Source organism: Panulirus ornatus, chromosome 36 (assembly GCF_036320965.1).
Source record: "Panulirus ornatus isolate Po-2019 chromosome 36, ASM3632096v1, whole genome shotgun sequence".
NCBI classification, from domain to species: domain Eukaryota; kingdom Metazoa; phylum Arthropoda; class Malacostraca; order Decapoda; family Palinuridae; genus Panulirus; species Panulirus ornatus.
The window spans coordinates 198,190-219,843 of NC_092259.1; the positions used below are offsets into that span (position 1 = coordinate 198,190).

The window sequence follows — 21,654 nt, forward strand, 5'->3', positions numbered from 1 at the left end:
AGATGGTGGGGACCACTGTGTGAGATGACCTGAACTTTGGTTTGCACAAATCAAACGAAAAATAAATGTGGATTAATCATTTAGAATTTCACTTATGCATTGTAGTGTACAGAAAAGCATTTAAGTCAGCATGTTAAGGTATCGCTTCCACAATATGCAGTTTGCAGATGAAGTAATTGTAGTCGGTGCATTTCTTGTCAACCAGGTAGAAGCGCTTGGTGCTGGACATGAGGCCACAGAAGTCGTTAGGGCCGCTGGCCGGGTGGTTGAGGGGGAAGTCTGTGGCCCAGAAGGGCGGGCCGCCGGGCACAGGATCGCCGTTCACCCAGAACCATTCTTGGTGGCCGCTGATGTCGGCGGCGCCCACCCAGTGGCTCTTGTCCCGCTCTGGCAAGTAAGAAAAAAACTCCGTAAGTAAAAGACTTTGATTCTTCTGTTCCACGCGAGTTACGAAAGATGCAAATAGTATTTCAGCAGAACAAAAGAGACGCATTAACATGACATGGCGAGTGTTCGTACCGGCGACCTCCAAGTGATTGGCCATCTTGGTGAACTCGTCGCACGAACTCGGGGAGAAGAGCTCGCCCATGTTGGACGAGTAGTGGGTTCGACAGTAGTCCTCTGCGCTGGTCCAAGACTTCCGGCTGGAGCTGAACCAGTAGCAATATTCGCCAATCTGACAACAAGTTACAAGGATCAAAAGAAAGAGAGACAGAGTGAGAAATGTTGCTTTCTTTAATCTTATCAGACACAAAAAAGCTAAAATTTACATCGACGTGCGTACGCTCCCTACGATCTAGCGCGGTCTTGCTTCACCCGTTATCAAAGCAGAGGTGTGTGGTGGTGTGACCCACCTTACCTAGCGCTGTGCATCACCCACCTGGATACTGTCGTAAGGGCAGTTCAGCTGCGGGTATTCTGGGTCATCCTTGACGGAGGCTTGAGGCATCATGGGCATCGAACAAATGGAGAACCTGAGGACAAAATGCGGTTCATAAGACGTGGTCACACCGGGGCGACTGTGGGAGCACTCCACCTTAGGCCTTGTCAACACTCAAGAGGCATACAAGTATACATACAGTGCCGGGTGCTCCTCATTTAGTAGTTTGGAGGGTAAATGACTGTAGCATAAGGAAAGACGGAATTATGAAAAGGGCAATGTCTTAATTGAACACGTTCATACGGGGAACTAAAGAAGAAGGTTCTGTGTTCTGTCTAGACTCAGCAGACTAGCTGAGTAGATCTATCAGGTCTGTAGATGATACAGACTGGCCTCCTACACTCACATAAATCATCAGTTATTATGGTTCCTGTGACTTCCCCCAAAGGACTCAAGCCCCTCACCTTGGTCCGTCACAGTTGAAGTCTGCGAGCTGGAAGTACGACTTGCTATCCATGGCGGCGCAGTCCTCGCCCTCATCATGACCTTCACTGTAGGCCCAGTAGGGGACGCCCGTGGCCAGCGGTTCACCGTCCAGCCAGCGCCAGTTGTTGACTGTGAACTCTGTGTGGGCGCCCACCCAGAAGGTGGAGTTGGGCGGAGCTGTGGAGGGTCACCACCATGTTAGTCTGGCAAGGGAGGTGAGTGTGTGTGTGTGTGTGTGTGTGTGTGTGTGTGTGTGTGTGTGTGGCAGGGAGAGTATGTGTATGTGAAACTGTTAGGTGAGGCGTGACATTATAATTAGAGTCTTATATACAACATAGAAGGTGACTCAAGGAAGACGCTGTACATTTACGAACGGCTTTTCTTAAACAGGGAAAAACACCACATCCCACGCTGCCACGTAGGAGATAGAGGCTGGTGTGCTAATCTCCATGGTGCCATCAGAGTTCTCATGAAAACTGGGAATGAAATGTGTTATCAGATATCAGTTTGTGGTAAACAACAAGGGTAACAATTAAGATTAGAACATCTTAAATGGAGCTGGTGATGTTCTTTCGTATGTCAGTCACCTCTAATCCTCCTCTCTCAGGTCGCCACATCACCGAGTCATCTGACAGCGTGTGCTAGAAGTCTTTGTTTGCTAAGTTTCCTGCCTTTGGCTATTCTGCCAAACTCTGGTTCTACTGCACAATCTTCTTTCCAAGGCTGCACCATTGCAAGAGTCCCTCAGAGTCTTCCCTTTAGCTCACACTCTTTTCTTCAGCCCATAAACGATCTTTCCTCAGCCTCAGAGGAGTGACAGAGTCTCATCGAGAACCTTCTCGCCCGAAAGAAATCCATCATTTGCTTTCTCCTTCATCCAGTGCAGCCCCTGAACTGTAGGAACTCATGCAAAGGGTCTTGGGCAGGTATTATATATTGGTATTATATATCAAGTATTATATATAATGCATTATATATTATACATTGATTGGGAAGACCTGGTTTAAAAAGAGAGATATACATAAGTATACGTATGTGAGTAGGAGAGATGGCCAGAGAGGGTTATTGGATTACGTGTTAATTGACAGACGCGTGACAGAGAGACTTTTGGATGTTAATGTGCTGAGGGGTGCAACTGAAGGGGTGTCTGATCATTATCTTGTGGAGGCGAAGGTGAAAATTTGTAGAGTTTTTCAGAAAAGAATGATGGGGTGAAGAGAGTGGTGAGAGTAAGTGAGCTTGGGAAGGAGACGTGTTTGAGAAAGTACCAGGAGAGACTGAGTACAGAATGGAAAAAGGTGAGAACAAAGGAGGTAAGGGGAGTGGGGGAGGAATGGGATGTATTTAGGGAAGCAGTAATGGCTTGCGCAAAAGATGCTTGTGGTATGAGAAGCGTGGGAGGTGGGCAGATTAGAAAGGGTAGTGAGTGGTGGGATGAAGAAGTAAGATTATTAGTGAAAGAGAAGAGAGAGGCATTTGGACGATTTTTCAGGGAAATAATGCAAATGAGCGGAAGAGACAGAAGGTCAAGAGAAAGGTGCAAGAGGTGAAAAAGAGGGCAAATGAGAGTTGGGGTGAGAGCGTATCACTGAATTTTAGGGAAAATAAAAAAAAATTTTGGAAGGAGGTAAATAAAGTGCGTAAGACTTGGGAACGAATGGGAACATCAGTGAAGGGGGCTAATGGGGAGGTGATAACAAGTAGTGGTGATGTGAGAAGGAGGTGGAGAGAGTATTTTGAAGGTTTGTTGTGTTTGATGATAGAGTTGTAGATATAGGGTGTTTTGGTCGACGTGGTGTGCAAAGTGAAAGGGTTAAGTAGAATGATTCGGTAAACAGAGAGGAGGTAGTAAAAGCTTTGCGAAAGATGAAAGCCGGCAAGGCAGCGGATTTGGATGGTATTGCAGTGGAATTTATTAAAAAAGGTTAGTTGAATGTGTTTGATGATAGAGTGGCAGATATAGGGTGTTTTGGTCGAGGTGGTGTGCAAAGTGAGAGGGTTAGGGAGAATAATTTGGTAAACAGAGAAAAGGTAGTAAAAGCTTTGCGGAAGATGAAACCGACAAGGCAACGGGTTTTGATGGTATTGCAGTGGAATTTGTTATTGGTAAGGTTATTTAATGTATGTATGACTCATGGTGAGGTGCCTGAGGATTGGCGGAATGCTTGCATGGTGCCATTGTACAAAGGCAAAAGGGATAAAAGTGAGTGCTCAAATTACAGAGGTATAAGTCTGTTGAGTATTCCTAGGAAATTATATGGGAGGGTATTGATTGAGGGTGAAGGCATGTACAGAGCAGCAGATTGGGGAAGAGCAGTGTGGTTTCAGAAGTGGTAGAGGATGTGTGGATCAGGTGTTTGCTTTGAAGAATGTATGAGAAATACTTAGAAAAGCAAATGGATTTGTATGTGGAAAGGGAGCTGTGGTTTCGGTGCATTATTACATGACAGCTAGAGACTGAGTGTGAACGAATGTGGCCTTTGTTGTCTTCCTAGCGCTACCTCGCGCACATGAGGGGGGAGGGGGTTGTTATTTCATGGGTGGCGAGGTGGCGATGGGAATGAGTAAAGGCAGACAGTATGAATTATGTACATATGTATATATGTATATGTGTGTGTGTATATATATGTATACGTTGGGATGTATAGATATGTATATTTGTGTGTGTGGACGTGTAAATATATACATGTGTATGTGGGTGGGTTGGGCCATTCTTTCGTCTGTTTCCTTGCGCTACCTCGCAAACGCGGGAGACAGCGACAAAGCAAAATAAATAACAATAAATAAATACATATGAGGATATTCCCTCAAAGGCCCAGTCCTCTGTTCTTAACGCTACCTCGCTAATGCGGGAAATGGCAAATAGTATGAAAAAAAAAAAAAAGAATATATATATATATATATATATATATATATATATATATATATATATATATATATATATATTTATATGTCTTTTCTTTCAAACTATTCGCCATTTCCCGCGTTAGCGAGGTAGCGTTAAGAACAGAGAACTGGGCCTTTGAGGGAATATCCTCACCTGGCCCCCTTCTCTGTTCCTTCTTTTGGAAAATTAAAAAAAAATAATGAGAGGGGAGAATTTCCAGCCCCTCGCTCCCTCCCCGTTTAGTCGCCTTCTACGACACGCAGGGAATACGTGGGAAGTATTCTTTCTCCCCTATCCCCAGGGATATATATATATATATATATATATATATATATATATATATATATATATATATATATATATATATATATATATATATATATATATATATATATTCTATTTATTTATATTATTGTATTTTGCTTTGTCGCTGTCTCCCGCGTTTGCGAGGTAGAGCAAGGAAACAGACGAAAGAAATGGCCCAACCCACCCCATACACAATGTATACACACACACACGTCCACACACGCAAATATACATATCTATACATCTCAATGTACACATATATATACATACACAGACACATACATATATACCCATGCACACAATTCACACTGTCTGCCCCCATTCACTCCCATCACCACCTCGCCACACATGGAATACCATCCCCCTCCCCCCCTCATGTGTGCGAGGTAGCACAAGGAAAAGACAACAAAGGCCCCATTCGTTCACACTCAGTCTCTAGCTGCCACGCAATAATGCCCGAAACCACAGCTCCCTTTCCACATCCAGGCCCCACACAACTTTCCATGGTTTACCCCAGACCAGACACTTCACATGCCCTGATTCAATCCACTGACAGCCCGTCAACCCCGGTATACCACATCGATCCAATTCACTCTATTCCTTGCCCTCCTTTCACCCTCCTGCATGTTCAGGCCCCGATCACACAAAATCTTTTTCACTCCATCTTTCCACCTCCAATTTGGTCTCCCACTTCTCCTCGTTCCCTCCACCTCCGACACATATATCCTCTTGGTCAATCTTTCCTCACTCATTCTCTCCATGTGCCCAAACCATTTCAAAACACCCTCTTCTGCTCTCTCAACCACGCTCTTTTTATTTCCACACATCTCTCTTACCCTTACATAACTTACTCGATCAAACCACCTCACACCACACATTGTCCTCAAACATCTCATTTCCAGCACATCCACCCTCCTGCGCACAACTCTATCCATAGCCCACGCCTCGCAACCATACAACATTGTTGGAACCACTATTCCTTCAAACATAACCATTTTTGCTTTCCGAGATAATGTTCTCGACTTCCACACATTCTTCAAGGCTCCCAGGATTTTCGCCCCCTCCCCCACCCTATGATTCACTTCCGCTTCCATGGTTCCATCGGCTGCCAGATCCACTCCCAGATATCTAAAACACTTTACTTCCTCCAGTTTTTCTCCATTCAAACTAACCTCCCAATTGACTTGACCCTCAACCCTACTGTATCTAATAACCTTGCTCTTATTCACATTTACTCTTAACTTTCTTCTTTCACACACTTTACCAAACTCAGTCACCAGCTTCTGCAGTTTCTCACATGAATCAGCCACCAGCGCTGTATCATCAGCGAACAACAACTGACTCACTTCACAAGCTCTCTCATCCACAACAGACTTCATACTTGCCCCTCTTTCCAAAACTCTTGCATTCACCTCCCTAACAACCCCATCCATAAACAAATTAAACAACCATGGAGACATCACACACCCCTGCCGCAAACCTACATTCACTGAGAACCAATCACTTTCCTCTCTTCCTACACGTACACTTGCCTTACATCCTTGATAAAAACTTTTCACTGCTTCTAACAACTTGCCTCCCACACCATATATTCTTAATACCTTCCACAGAGCATCTCTATCAACTCTATCATGTGCCTTCTCCAGATCCATAAATGCTACATACAAATCCATTTGCTTTTCTAAGTGTTTCTCACATACATTCTTCAAAGCAAACACCTGATCCACACATCCTCTACCACTTCTGAAACCACACTGCTCTTCCCCAATCTGATGCTCTGTACATGCCTTCACCCTCTCAATCAATACCCTCCCATATAATTTACCAGGAATACTCAACAAACTTATACCTCTGTAATTTGAGCACTCACTCTTATCCCCTTTGCCTTTGTACAATGGCACTATGCACGCATTCCGCCAATCCTCAGGCACCTCACCATGAGTCATACATACATTAAATAACCTTACCAACCAGTCAACAATACAGTCACCCCCTTTTTTTAATAAATTCCACTGCAATACCATCCAAACCTGCTGCCTTGCCGGCTTTCATCTTACGCAAAGCTTTCACTACCTCTTCTCTGTTTACCAAATCATTTTCCCTAACCCTCTCACTTTGCACACCACCTCGATCAAAACACCCTATATCTGCCACTCTATCATCAAACACATTCAACAAACCTTCAAAATACTCACTCCATCTCCTTCTCACATCACCACTACCTGTTATCACCTCCCCATTTGCGCCCTTCACTGAAGTTCCCATTTGCTCCTTTCTCTTACGCACTTTATTTACCTCCTTCCAGAACATCTTTTTATTCTCCCTAAAATTTAATGATACTCTCTCACCCCAACTCTCATTTGCCCTCTTTTTCACCTCTTGCACCTTTCTCTTGACCTCCTGTCTCTTTCTTTTATACATCTCCCACTCAATTGCATTTTTCCCTGCAAAAATCGTCCAAATGCCTCTCTCTTCTCTTTCACTAATAATCTTACTTCTTCATCCCACCACTCACTACCCTTTCTAATCAACCCACCTCCCACTCTTCTCATGCCACAAGCATCTTTTGCGTACTCCATCACTGATTCCCTAAATACATCCCATTCCTCCCCCACTCCCCTTACTTCCATTGTTCTCACCTTTTTCCATTCTGTACTCAGTCTCTCCTGGTACTTCCTCACACAAGTCTCCTTCCCAAGCTCACTTACTCTCACCACCCTCTTCACCCCAACATTCACTCTTCTTTTCTGAAAACCCATACAAATCTTCACCTTAGCCTCCACAAGATAATGATCAGACATCCCTCCAGTTGCACCTCTCAGCACATTAACATCCAAGAGTCTCTCTTTCGCGCGCCTGTCAATTAACACGTAATCCAATAACGCTCTCTGGCCATCTCTCCTACTTACATACGTATACTTATGTATATCTCGCTTTTTGAACCAGGTATTCCCAATCACCAGTCCTTTTTCAGCACATAAATCTACAAGCTCTTCACCATTTCCATTTACAACACTGAACACCCCATGTACACCAATTATTCACTCAACTGCCACATTACTCACCTTTGCATTCAAATCACCCATCACTATAACCCGGTCTCGTGCATCAAAACCACTAACACACTCATTCAGCTGCTCCCAAAACACTTGCCGCTCATGATCTTTCTTCTCATCCCCAGGTGCATATGCACCAATAATCACCCATCTCTCTCCATCAACTTTCAGTTTTACCCATATCAATCGAGAATTTACTTTCTTACATTCTATCACATACTCCCACAACTCCTGTTTCAGGAGTACTGCTACTCCTTCCCTTGCTCTTGTCCTCTCACTAACCCCTGACTTTACTCCCAAGACATTCCCAAACCACTCTTCCCCTTTACCCTTGAGCTTCGTTTCACTCAGAGGCAAAACATCCAGGTTCCTTTCCTCAAACATACTACCTATCTCTCCTTTTTTCACATCTTGGTTACATCCACACACATTTAGACACCCCAGTCTGAGCCTTCGAGGAGCATGAGCACTCCCCGCGTGACTCTTCTTCTGTTTCCCATTTTAGAAAGTTAAAAATACAAGGAGGGGAGGATTTCTGGCCCCCCGCTCCCGTCCCCTCTAGTCGCCTTCTACGACACGTGAGGAATGTGTGGGAAGTGTATATATATATATATATATATATATATATATATATATATATATATATATATATATATATATATATATATATATATATTGAGGCATGTATTGCAGTTTTGCGTGTTGTATTAATAAACTGTTGACGTATCATATACACTTGTTACAACAGTCAAGGCAAGAGGACCCAAAGGCAAGTCTTCCACTTAACAGTTCATGATGCCACGTATCCTATTCTCACTACAATTTTCTTAACCTGTAAGTGTAAATCTTGTAGCCGCTTAATATAATGAGTTATTCAATTTATTCTATACATCACTTTACAGGAATAACTATTATAAAGTACGACAGATCATAGCGATTTAAGTTGAATTGGTATTAAGAACTTGGTTACAATCCATGCGCCATGAACACGATTTCCAGGACTCCATAGTTGCCATCTTAGCGCTTTTGGCACTAGATGTACAGAGGGATCCTGACTTTCATGGTGGCCCAGCGTTAAGGTCCCTCACCACCGCTGGGCCGGCCTAGAGAATAGGGCCTGCACCTCCTGAGTTGTAGGGAGGATAAACATCAAACAAGCTAGATCTGACGCTTTTCATAGAGATTTAGCGCCTAGATTTCGTGTTTAGCGCCTTAGTGCGTTTTTCGTTTTTTTTTTTTTTGTATTTAGCGCCAAACTTATTGTTTTTCAATATATAAGGAAATTCTAATATTAATTAAGATATGTTAATGTGATTTGGGAAGTTAAATCGAAACCTATTAAGATGACAAGGAAAACAATACAGATATTACACGTAGTTAATTTTCATCGAAGTTGAACACGTTCGAGAATTTTTTGAACAGGTTCAGTTCGGTTGTATTGTGCGGGCTCCCCCTCCTTAAGTTCTCTCTCTCTCTCTCTCTCTCTCTCTCTCTCTCTCTCTCTCTCTCTCTCTCTCTCTCTCTCTCTCTCTCAGTTCAGGTTCAGTCGAACTCTCGTTGGTGTCAGAACTACCCGTGGGCCATGAAGGACAGTAACAATTTTCGTTATTTGCAATAAGCGCCACAAGTCTGAAAATTTTCTTACACGAGAATTCTTAAGACCGCAAGTCATTCACAGTTCTGTAAAGTTTTATGGTAATTCTTGATTATGAATGCATGAAATAAACTTAAGAGCATAAGCTGAGCTTTACTGAGATAGGCATTTGTTCAAGGTTCTTTAAACCAAAAGCATCAAAGTCCAACTCTTTGGCTTTCCTGCTTTTTTTCTGTCCATCTCCTCCTCTTCTTCGAGATTGCTATCCAACTTCTCCAACTATTTTACCACACGTTCTGTGGGCCTCGGGCTTCGCAATAGGCTTGTAGATGCTGTCAAGTCCATGAAGCAGAGAAACTTTTTCAGCACTGTTACCATCAAACTAAAGTTGACATCAGGGAGCAGAACACTGTGCTTCACATGACTCATCTTCCATTATGCAGTAACCAGTGAGCAGTGCGGTGTATACAGCAATGAGCATGTCTTCCAGGTGATGGCCAGCCGTTTTGCCGTAACTTAGCAACAGTTTCCTCTATTTCATCTTTCATCTTCTCATCTTCTCTCAGTTTGCTTTGTCCTCTTAGGTCATGGTCTATGATGTCATTGGTGTGGGCCTCCTGCTGCCGAGCACTTTCCTCAGAACGTTGAAACAACTCCACTAAAACCTGCATTGCACCTTTCCTCTTAACCTCCAAATATTCATTCTCATCACCCTAAAAGTCTGGCGCTCTCGTTTTCATGAGTAAATTACGATTTATTTTGCTGTGTTCCACCAACTTCAGAAGCAATATATGAGGATAAATAACTCGAATCTTTTTTCATGAGTAAATTACGATCTAGTTTTGCTGTATTCCACCAACTTCAGAAGCAATATATGAGGATAAGTAACTCGAATCTTTTGTCAGACGCCAAGTATCTAGGCATTATCAAGACACTAGAGAGAGATGTTGATGAGGAACTTGATTGTGGTAAGCAGAGCTTGAACCAGCAACTGGCCTGTTAGCATCCCGCTAACAATGAGTAAGAAATATACTCAGCATTTTATAGCAGAGTGGCTGAAAGACCCTGAATATGAAAAGTGGGTAAGAAAAGTAGAGGAGGATGAGACAAAATGTCTTTGCAAGTACTGCCACAGTTCATCGTCTGCCAAAGTTAGTGACATTGAAAGACGCAGCAAAACAGCTAAACACAAGAAAGCTGAAGAGTCATTCAGCACTCAAACACAAACCACAATGCCGCTTGAAAAAGTGAGTCATGACGCACGGGAGACTGAAGGAAATGTATCACTATTCATTGCAGAATACATCATTACGTGTTGTTGATCATCTCAGCTGTTCATTACGTGTTGTTGATCATCTCAGCTGTTCATTACGTGTTGTTGATCATCTCAGCTGTTCATTACGTGTTGTTGATCACCTCAGTGTTCATTACGTGTTGTTGATCATCTCAGCTGTTCATTACGTGTTGTTGATCATCTCAGCTGTTCATTACGTGTTGTTGATCATCTCAGCTGTTCATTACGTGTTGTTGATCACCTCAGTGTTCATTACGTGTTGTTGATCATCTCAGCTGTTCATTACGTGTTGTGATCATCTCAGCTGTTCATTACGTGTTGTTGATCATCTCAGCTGTTCATGACGTGTTGTTGATCATCTCAGCTGTTCATTACGTGTTGTTGATCATCTCAGCTGTTCATTACGTGCTGTTGATCATCTCAGCTGTTCATTACGTGTTGTTGATCATCTCAGCTGTTCATTACGTGTTGATCATCTCAGCTGTTCATTACGTGTTGTTGGTCATCTCAGCTGTTCATTACGTGATGTTGATCATCTCAGCTGTTCATTACGTGTTGTTGATCATCTCAGCTGTTCATTACGTGTTGTTGATCATCTCAGCTGTTCATGACGTGTTGTTGATCATCTCAGCTGTTCATTACGTGTTGTTGATCATCTCAGCTGTTCATTACGTGTTGTTGATCATCTCAGCTGTTCATTACGTGTTGTTGATCATCTCAGCTGTTCATTACGTGTTGTTGATCATCTCAGCTGTTCATTACGTGCTGTTGATCATCTCAGCTGTTCATTACGTGTTGTTGATCATCTCAGCTGTTCATTACGTGTTGTTGATCATCTCAGCTGTTCATTACGTGTTGTTGATCATCTCAGCTGTTCATTACGTGATGTTGATCATCTCAGCTGTTCATTACGTGTTGTTGATCATCTCATCTGTTCATTACGTGTTACGAGTTAAAAAGGTCGAAGTGTAGTGCAGTTCTGTGCAATGTGATTGCCTCGCATTTTAAGTGACTTCAAAAGTGATAAAGACAATTAGAAGTTTAGCCTCTTAATTGATGAGTAGTAACATTACGATAACGAAACTATTGGGTCTCGCTATCCGGTTCTGTTCTGAAAGTAAGTAGAAGATTGTAGTGACTTTCGTGGACCTTGTTGAGCTGACTGACTGTAATGTTAATGGGATATGTGATGCCATCAAGAAGTCATTGAAAAATAATGGGTTGGAGCTACTAAACCTTGTTGCAAGTGGCACCGGCAATGCTTCTGTGATGACAGGTGTTAACAATGGAGTGTTTGCTGAAACTCACATTACAAGTTCCTCATCTGATACTGATCAAGTGTGTGTGTGTGTGTGTGTGTGTGTGTGTGTGTGTGTGTGTGTAATTCTCTACAGCTAGCTTTGTCTTATGCTGCAGCAGAGCGTCTCCCGAAGAACCTAGATTTTATGATCAGAGACCTATAAATGGTTCTCCCGCTCAGCCATTCGCCAGTCAAGGTACAAGGAGATCTTCTCTTTGATCAATGATGGTCAGACTCCATTAAATTACTACAGCTAAGCCAGACTTGATGACTCTCAGTTAATTCATCAGTTGTCACAATACTGCAGCAGTGGGTTAAACTTAAGACTTCACTTTGAAACGGCAAGAAATGGTGAAAGGTGTTACACAGCTCAGATCTTCGACGACTTGTTTTGTGACAGGAAAAACTATTCCCTCCTGATATTCCTGAAGGATATTCTTGGAGAGGTTCAGCGTGTGAATGAGAAATTTGAAGCTTAGGTACAGGATCCTACCAAACTGCTAAGTGACCTTATGCAACTTATTGGTTCCATAAGATTCAAGGAAGGGGATTCAGTAGAGAACTACTTACACCCACATCCGTACTTGGGGTACGAGTATGAAAAAAAGGTGGCACAATGTAAGTTTCCTCATGAAACGGATATTCGAGGAAGACGCATACACTTTGTAGTGGAGTTGGTGAAATAGCTTCGTCAACGTTTGCCAGACAGTCAAGTGTCACAGTTCATGTCATCACTGAGTGCAAGTGGATGCCTGCAACACACAAAGCCTGGAATACTGGAATTAACAAAGACGTGCACTGATAACGAAGAAATCACAAGCGCATTGAGTTCCAATGGTGGAAGCTTCATCATTTATTGTGGAAACAGAACACTGTCACCCTAGCACTCTGGGCTGAAACAGCCTCGTCCAGGGATGCAACAGGAAAAAATGCCTTCAGTCGACCTTTCTAAGTTGGCTTTGTGCTGACTGCCTCACTCCAACGCTGATGTAGAGCGTATCTTTAGTCATATGAACATCGTGAAATCAAAGCTTCGAAATAGACTGAGGATCAAAAGCTTAAACGCAATAATAACTGTCAAGTATGGACTAAGAAATTGAAACAGCTGTTATGATTATAAACTGCCTTAGGAAGTACTGTATAGTATTGGGTCACTGAAAGCATACGAGTCATCGCAACCGCATCCATGACCCTCACACACACACACACACACCACTACAACAACTGCAGGACACCGAGGACGAAGAGTTGCGGTTTTAGCAGATCTGGAGTAATAGTGAGTGTTCTGGTGTTAAAGCTGTCAGTCGTACCTTTTATTAATAATATGGCACGTCAAAGAGCTGAAATAATTTTAAGAGCATTCGTTTCGCTGTCATTTTAGCAAGTTTAGCGCTTTTCGCGATTGAGTCTAGCGCGATCTGAAATTTTGAGTTGGCAACTCTGGATCTTCCACGCGAGGAAACCAGAGCGTCGTGCGCCGCCGGGTGGTTAAGACAGTTTAAGGTTATAGTTACTATACTAAATGTGCAACGTGACATGTCCACTCCAGCCGATTCAGGGAACCACGTTCCTTCCAGCATCACCTAAGGTTAGCCAACCAAATGTGCAAGAGCTGCTTCTATGTATCAAGTAGATTTTTATCGAAATAGTTAGGGAATTTGTGGCTGTACTTTTTTTTATGGTGTTGTCTAGGATAGAGCCAGGTCGAGCTTGCAGCCTCTGGACTGTCTGGGAATCTTATTGAAGCCAAAATTGAATGACGCTTCGAACCTATACCATTTACCCGACGACTCGACTGAATAATATGAATCATTAAATTTTGTTTTGACTCACTATTGTTTTAAGGATGAAAAGCTTAAGTACTGGATGTGCAATAATCATTGTCGGATCATTAGCAAGGTCTGAGGTGGTTCATCACAACAGTTCGGGACGAACTCAAGTTTGGTTGACCAGAGATGTTTCTAATACTGTATTACTGTATTCATGATCAGGTTTTGTATAAATATTGTCTCCAATAGTACCTGTTTTCGTACAATGTATTCATGATCAGGTTTTGTATAAATATTGTCTCCAATAGTACCTGTTTTCGTACAATGTATTCATGATCAGGTTTTGTATAAATATTGTCTCCAATAGTACCTGTTTTCGTACAATGTATTCATGATCAGGTTTTGTATAAATATTGTCTCCAATAGTACCTGTTTTCGTACAATGTATTCATGATCAGGTTTTGTATAAATATTTTTTCCAGTAGTACCTGTTTTCGTACAACGTGTAGGTGTCTGGTGTATTTACCATTGAAAACATCGATGTTGTCTTGTGAATAAACCTAACCTAACCTTGGACAGCAAAGGGGGCGGGGGGGATGGGTGAACCATGGGTTACACTTGTTAAGATCGTTTGATTGTTTAACGAGTCTGTTTCCAAGGCCTGGTAGGATGATATCTTACGTCGCAGGTGGCAAATGTGATTACACTGCACAGAATCCTCAAGTTATGAGGTGAGGAAAAGAGTCGTAGTCGTAGGTTTAGGAATAAGACTCACCAGTGAAGCCGAGGTAGCCAGCGAAGATCGTGAAGGCATCGCATGTCGGGAAGATGGCCAGGTCGGAGGTGGCGCCGTCACCAGCCATGCTGGCGCAAAAGTCCCGCGCCTCCTGCCAGCTGAGGGGCATGTCTTTGTTGATATAGACACACATACCACCCTGTGGCTGGTACGGCGGGTAGCACTGCTCACCTACGGAAGGGAAGAGAGGTTTGCAGATGACACGGCTCTGGTGGTAGATTCAAGCAAGAAACTGCAGAAGTTGGTTTCTTAATCTGGGATTGTATGGAGGAAGGTATGAGTTAATACACTTAAGATAGTGAGGTTTAGCAGGGTTGGCGAGAAGGGATTGGTCCGAGTGTGAGTTTGATCAAGGAAGGATCTGGAGAAGGTGGTTTACTTCATGTTCTTAGAAAAGGGCACGGTGGAGGGAACCATGAAGGCTGAGGTGGGTCATAGGGTCGGAGATAGGACGAAGGCCAATGGCACGTTGAGTTTAGGAGGAGAGATCAGTGTGTATTTAAATAAAGATGGGTGCAGTTGAAGGATAAGATAATGATGGTTGTAGTTGAAGGATAAGATAGTGATGGGTGTAGTTGAAGGATAAGATAATGATGGTTGTAGTTGTAGGATAAGATAATGATGGGTGTAGTTGAAGGATAAGATAATGATGGTTTTAGTTGAAGGATAAGGTAATGATGGGTGTAGTTGAAGGATAAGATAATGATGGGTGCAGTTGAAGGATAAGATAATGATGGGTGTAGTTGAAGGATAAGATAATGATGGTTGTAGTTGAAGATAAGATAATGATGGGTGTAGTTGAAGGATAAGATAATGATGGTTGTAGTTGCAGGATAAGATAATGATGGGATGTAGTTGAAGGATAAGATAATGATGGTTGTAGTTGAAGGATAAGATAATGATGGATGTAGTTGAAGGATAAGATAATGATGAGTGTAGTTGAAGGATAAGATAATGATGGTGTAGTTGTAGGAAAAGATAATGATGGTTGTCGTTGAAGGATAAGATAATGATGGTTGTAGTTGAAGGATAAGATAATGATGGTTGTAGTTGAAGGATAAGATAATGATGGGTATAGTTGAAAGATAAGATAATGATGAGTGTAGTTGAAAGATAAGATAATGATGGGTATAGTTGAAAGATAAGATAATGATGGGTGTAGTTGAAGGATAAGATAATGATGGTTCTAGTTGAAGGATAAGGTAATGATGGGTGTAGTTGAAGGATAAGATAATGATGGTTGTAGTTGAAGGATAAGATAATGATGGGTGCAGGTGAAGGATAAGATAATGTTGGTTGTAGTTGAAGGATAAGATAATGATGGTTGTAGTTGAAGGATAAGATAATGATGGTTGTAGTTGAAGGATAAGATAATGATGGGTATAGTTGAAAGATAAGATAATGATGGGTGTAGTTGAAGGATAAGATAATGATGGGTATAGTTGAAAGATAAGATAATGATGGGTGTAGTTGAAGGATAAGATAATGATGGGTGTAGTTGAAGGATAAGGTAATGATGGTTGTAGTTGAAGGGTAAGATAATGATGGGTGTAGTTGAAAGATAAGATAATGATGGTTGTAGTTGAAGGATAATATAATGATGGGTTTACTTGAATGATAAGATAATGATAGGTGTAGTTGAAGGATAAGATAATGATGGGTGTAGTTGAAGAATAAGATAATGATGGGTGTAATTGAAGGATAAGATAATGATGGTTGTAGTTGAAGGATAAGATAATGATGGATTGTAGTTGAAGGATAAGATAATGATGGATGTAGTTGAAGGATAAGATAATGATGGGTATAGTTGAAAGATAAGATAATGATGGGTGTAGTTGAAGGATAAGATAATGATGGGTGTAGTTGAAGGATAAGATAATGATGGTTGTAGTTGAAGGATAAGATAATGATGGTTGTAGTTGAAGGATAAGATAATGATGGTTTTAGTTGAAGGATAAGGTAATGATGGGTGTAGTTGAAGGATAAGATAATGATGGTTGTAGTTGAAGGATAAGATAATGATGGTTGTAGTTGAAGGATAAGATAATGATGGTTGTAGTTGCCGGATAAGATAATGATGGGTGTAGTTGAAGGATAAGATAATGATGGTTGTAGTTGCAGGTTAAGATAATGATGGGTGTAGTTGAAGGATAAGATAATGATGGATGCATTTGAAGGGATAAGATAATGATGGGTGCAGTTGAAGGATAAGATAATGATGAATGTAGTTGAAGGATAAGATGATGAGTGTAGTTGAAGGATAAGATAATGATGGTTGTAGTTGTAGGATAAGATAATGATGGTTGTAGTTGAAGGATAAGATAATGATGGTTGTAGTTGAAGGATAAGATAATGATGGTTGTAGTTGAAGGATAAGATAATGATGGGTATAGTTGAAAGATAAGATAATGATGGGTGTAGTTGAAGGATAAGATAATGATGGGTATAGTTGAAAGATAAGATAATGATGGGTGTAGTTGAAGGATAAGATAATGATGGTTTTAGTTGAAGGATAAGGTAATGATGGGTGTAGTTGAATGATAAGATAATGATGGTTGTAGTTGAAGGATAAGATAATGATGGGTGCAGGTGAAGGATAAGATAATGATGGTTGTAGTTGCAGGTTAAGATAATGATGGGTGTAGTTGAAGGATAAGATAATGATGGTTGTAGTTGCAGGTTAAGATGATGATGGGTGTAGTTGAAGGATAAGATAATGATGGGTGCAGTTGAAGGATAAGATAATGATGAGTGTAGTTGAAGGTTAAGATAATGATGGTTGTAGTTGAAGGATAAGATAATGATGGGTGTAGTTGAAGACTAAGATAATGATGGGTATAGTTGAAGGATAAGATAATGATGGGTGTAGTTGAAGGATAAGATAATGATGGGTGTAGTTGCAGGTTAAGATAATGATGGGTGTAGTTGAAGGATAAGATAATGATGGGTGTAGTTGAAGACTAAGATAATGATGGGTATAGTTGAAGGATAAGATAATGATGGTTGTAGTTGAAGGATAAGATAATGATGGTTGTAGTTGAAGGATAAGATAATGATGGGTATAGTTGAAAGATAAGATAATGGTGGGTGTAGTTGAAGGATAAGATAATGATGGTTTAGTTGAAGGATAAGGTAATGATGGGTGTAGTTGAAGGATAAGATAATGATGGTTGTAGTTGAAGGATAAGATAATGATGGGTGCAGTTGAAGGATAAGATAATGATGGGTGTAGTTGAAGGATAAGATAATGATGGTTGTAGTTGCAGGATAAGATAATGATGGGTGTAGTTGAAGGATAAGATAATGATGGTTGTAGTTGCAGGTTAAGATAATGATGGGTGTAGTTGAAGGATAAGATAATGATGGTTGTAGTTGCAGGATAAGATAATGATGGTTGTAGTTGAAGGATAAGATAATGATGGTTGTAGTTGCAAGTTAAGATAATGATGGGTGTAGTTGAAGGATAAGATAATGATGGGTGTAGTTGAAGGAGGAAAGATCCCATTGCTGTCACACGTGTGGACATGAGTTTTTGGTTTTGCATGTAAAAGAGCAGTAGAAGATGGACGTGTGACTAAAATGCTTGAAGACAATATGTAGTGTGAGGCGGGCGGCTTGATTGTGTAAGGAGCGAGGTATGGTAGCAAACAGTGCTATAGAGACGGCTGACCAGAATGTGGTGAAGTGGTTTGGAAACATAGAAAGGATGGGCGAACATTGACTATGAGGGTTTACGTGTCTGAAGAGGAAGGAGGAAGATAGTGTGGGAGTTCGAGTAGATGGCAGGATGGAGTGAGAAATGCTTTTTAAAATGCTGAGACCTGAGCGTTCATGATGGTGAGAGGCATGCACAGGACAGAGTGAATTGGATTGATGTGGTGAATAGGGGTCTGCGTGGTATCAGTGGGCTGAACTAATGATTATGAAGCTTGGTTATTCAGGATGGGCTCTGGTTTCGATTCATTACACATAGAAGGTGGAGAGTCGGACGTAAGCAATTGAATCCCTTGTTGTTCTGTTCCTACCTCCGCCTCGCGAAAGTTGGAAAATTCGAAAAAGTATCTTTTTTTTTTTTTTTTCGATAATTCGTGTGAGTCCGTACATAGGAATCTTTGTAAAGCGTTTGAATATTATGAAAATCCTTTTTTTTTATATTGCATATGCTTTTTTTTTCCCCTAACCTTGCAAGATGTTTTGAGATTGTGATTATATATGACAAGGTTTTAAAAAGTTTAGGTTTGATTTACTATTGTTGTTTATCCTTTTGTGTATTGCTGTTACTGTAGTGTTTATCACATGAGGAGGAGGAATAGGAGGAGGAGGAGGAAGCCTTCTTGGTGTCGTATGTGTGGAAGACCCACACTCCAGCCCGGCCTCCTCACCTCTCGTGGCACCCGCTACGTACGCTCCCTGACTGACGTCTTCGTACGATAAATGGTTGTCTCTGGAGACAAGCTGGAAATAGCTGTGTGTTTTTTAAGAACAAAAATAATTATGGCTTCTGCTTGGTTGTTTCCACTAGTATACACTTATTCTATTTCCTTTTCGTACGATTTTTTTTTTTGGTTCGGGCAAACCATCTTTCCGATTTTTTTTTGTTATTTACGCTTCACTTTGCCTCATTGCAGTACCTGAAGGTTTCAGGTTGTGAGGAGAGGATGGTTTACCTTCCTCCTCCCCTCCTGTGTTGAGCCTAGGCTAGCGGGTAACGCTGTAGGTGGTAGCTGCTGAGTCTTCTATGGCCGCTTTACACATCTGAAGCGGCCGATGGAGCACTGTGAACCCTTCTGAATCTCCTAGTGCTATTCCCGATGCAGTTTGTTTTTGCATTACTTATTACTTATTGTCTAATTGCATGAATAATAGTGCTGAATTATACAGCTAATTTTATAATGTTGATTTGTAGTTGCTAAACGTAATAGAATTGGACGGCGATTAATTAGGGGTTGAGGCCTTCAGGATTGAAAGAAAGAAAAATATGAAAAAACGACTTTAACATACTTCCACCCCAAACGCATTTCTCACTCGAATCTTCCACCAGCGCCGTGTCATCAGCAAACAGTGACTGACTGGCCTCACAGGCCACATAGAGATACAGTTCATATAGCAGCTGATAATTTAAGGTTTAAGAGTGAGGTACGAGTAAGACTAACCTGCCGTGGTTCCCACCAGCGCCACCAGTAGTAGCCAAGCCCTAACGCCCATGATGTCTGAGGTCGCACGCTTGATACCGGCTCTATTTGTAGTCAAGCGGCCGTAAACATTCGACTGTGTGAAAATACAGGCAAACACCCACCTGACGGTGAAGGCATCACATGCCATGGGTTTATGGATCCTCTCTCGTTACCATGTGGTTGAAAATGAGTCCCTACAATGGATCGTAATGACAGAGGCAACATGGGGAAGGAAAACTATTTGTGTTACCCACTGTGGCCCAGCAGTGTTCACCTTCTGAATGTGATATTAGGCAAAAGGCAAACAGGTACATGAGGACATCGAACGACTTTCGTTTAACTGGCAGCCACTGAAAGCCAGTGAAGGACACTTAGACATGGATACATAAAGATTGGAAGGAAAAAGAAGAAAAATTCATTGAAGGTCATTTAGAAGTAGGGAAGAACGTGTGAAGGAAAACAGCTGGATATAGTGAATGATTTAATAAGGCGTTTTCGGGAAAAAAGGAAAGTGTTATTATATGAAGTGGTTCTGGTGCGCTAAAGATCCATTGGGGTTAAATACGCTTAACGCTGTATGCTAGGCTACGTTACGTCAGAATCCTCCGATCCTCGCTATTCGCCCCTTTTTACGGACCTCAAGTGTTTGAAATGATAATCTTGATAATGTTAAGTAGATGATGTTTATCGAGAACGAATTTGAAGATGTTCGTCACGAATGACAACGCCATACGTTGGTGATCTGTTGTTTTTTATATAAACCTCGAGAACTCGTTCTGATTTGGCGTCAGTCCAGAAAAGACACGAGCCATGTTGATGTCGGAACGTGAAGGACGCATTCTCTTCTATGATAGTAAAACCTGAAGGACACTTTCTGTTTGAGAGTGTGAATGGTACCCTCTGTTATAATGTCTGAGTCTGAGGGAAAGGTATGCCAATGTCAGTGGTCATAGGCCATGTTCTGAGTTTGTGTCAATCTGAAGACTTTGCTCTGTTTCACTGTCAGAGTTTGAAGAACACGTTCTGTTTCACTGTCAGAGTTTGAAGAACACGTTCTGTTTCACTGTCAGAGTTTGAAGAACACGTTCTGTTTCACTGTCAGAGTTTGAAGAACACGTTCTGTTTCACTGTCAGAGTTTGAAGAACACATTGTGTTTCACTGTCAGTTTGAAGAACACGTTGTGTATCTGTGTCAGAGACTAAAGAACACGTTTTGTTTCAGTGTCAGAGTCTGAAGAACACGTTCTGTTTCACTGTCAGAGTCTGAACGATACATTCTATTTCAGTGTGATAGTCTGAGGAATACGTTCTATTTCTGTGTCAGAACCTGAAGGACACGTTCTGTCTTGGGTCAGAATCTATGGAACACTTTCAGCTTCAGCTTCAGGGCTTGTTGGACACGGTTTACATATTTGACATCAGTGCCTGAAGGAAACGTTCCATTTGAATAACGGAGTTTGAAGATACGTTATATGATGATGCCGGGATCTGAATGACAAGGTTTGGTTAAGACCGCCTCCCTCATGTTTAGTGTGATGCAAACATGTCCCACAAAATACGTGTATAGTCAGGATCTTATGTATGTACCCTTCGAGTCCCGCCCTTCCTGTTTATATGATCAGATCTTAAGATAGGTTCGGATGTAAACCAGACTGTCTTAGGAATTCACGTACGATCTCCATTGAATTTAAGAAGACGATTGTAGTTAGAATTGGTAAAGATGGTGACAAATTAGGCGTGCGTTCCACCCAGGACAACCAGAGTCTGTAGAGGAACAGTGCAGGTCTGTTAATACCTGCCATGGTCTACACAGTCTGTATCAGCAGACCCAACCCTCATGAGACCTACACAGAAGTTGGCCATGGGAGAGCGAGATCTCCCATCCCAAGGCCTCGCGCCGTTGCAACCACTGGCATGCTTCTCACAGGTCACGTATCTGTTGTACCGCGCCTCAAGTCGTGTTATCTTCTTATTTCTTCTTCTTTTGAGGTAAATGCTGTCAACACTTTCAGAGCGGGAGGAGGGGGCACAATTGGGGGGGAGGGGGGCGCACATCAGCTGCAATCGATATCTCGAGAGCAGTTTTCGCCCGCGGGATGCCTTATCACCGCA

At 41.8% G+C, this 21,654-nt stretch overlaps 1 protein-coding gene across 1 annotated transcript; it reads right to left on the reverse strand.

Moving 5' to 3' along the window:
• Positions 1–62: 62 nt before the first annotated feature.
• Positions 63–19,705, reverse strand: LOC139760245 (uncharacterized). Its single transcript, XM_071683163.1, has 6 exons — positions 19,522–19,705; positions 14,348–14,539; positions 1,345–1,543; positions 881–974; positions 520–676; positions 63–387 (listed from the first exon to the last, which is right to left on the reverse strand). The coding sequence occupies exons 1-6, from the start codon at positions 19,688–19,690 to the stop codon at positions 134–136; spliced, it is 1,065 nt and encodes a 354-aa protein (XP_071539264.1). The 5' UTR covers positions 19,691–19,705; the 3' UTR covers positions 63–133.
• Between the last annotated feature and the right edge of the window lie 1,949 nt (positions 19,706–21,654).

Bases quoted from the DNA above. Each gene is read 5' to 3' on its own strand.
- LOC139760245 (XM_071683163.1), bottom strand. From the start codon at position 19,690: ATGGCATGTGATGCCTTCACCGTCAGGTGGGTGTTTGCCTGTATTTTC. The intron at 975-1,344 runs GTGAGGGGCTTG...TTTTGTCCTCAG, and splicing joins TTCAACTGTGACGGACCAAG to GTTCTCCATTTGTTCGATGC. The intron at 388-519 runs GTACGAACACTC...CTTACTTGCCAG, and splicing joins CAATCACTTGGAGGTCGCCG to AGCGGGACAAGAGCCACTGG.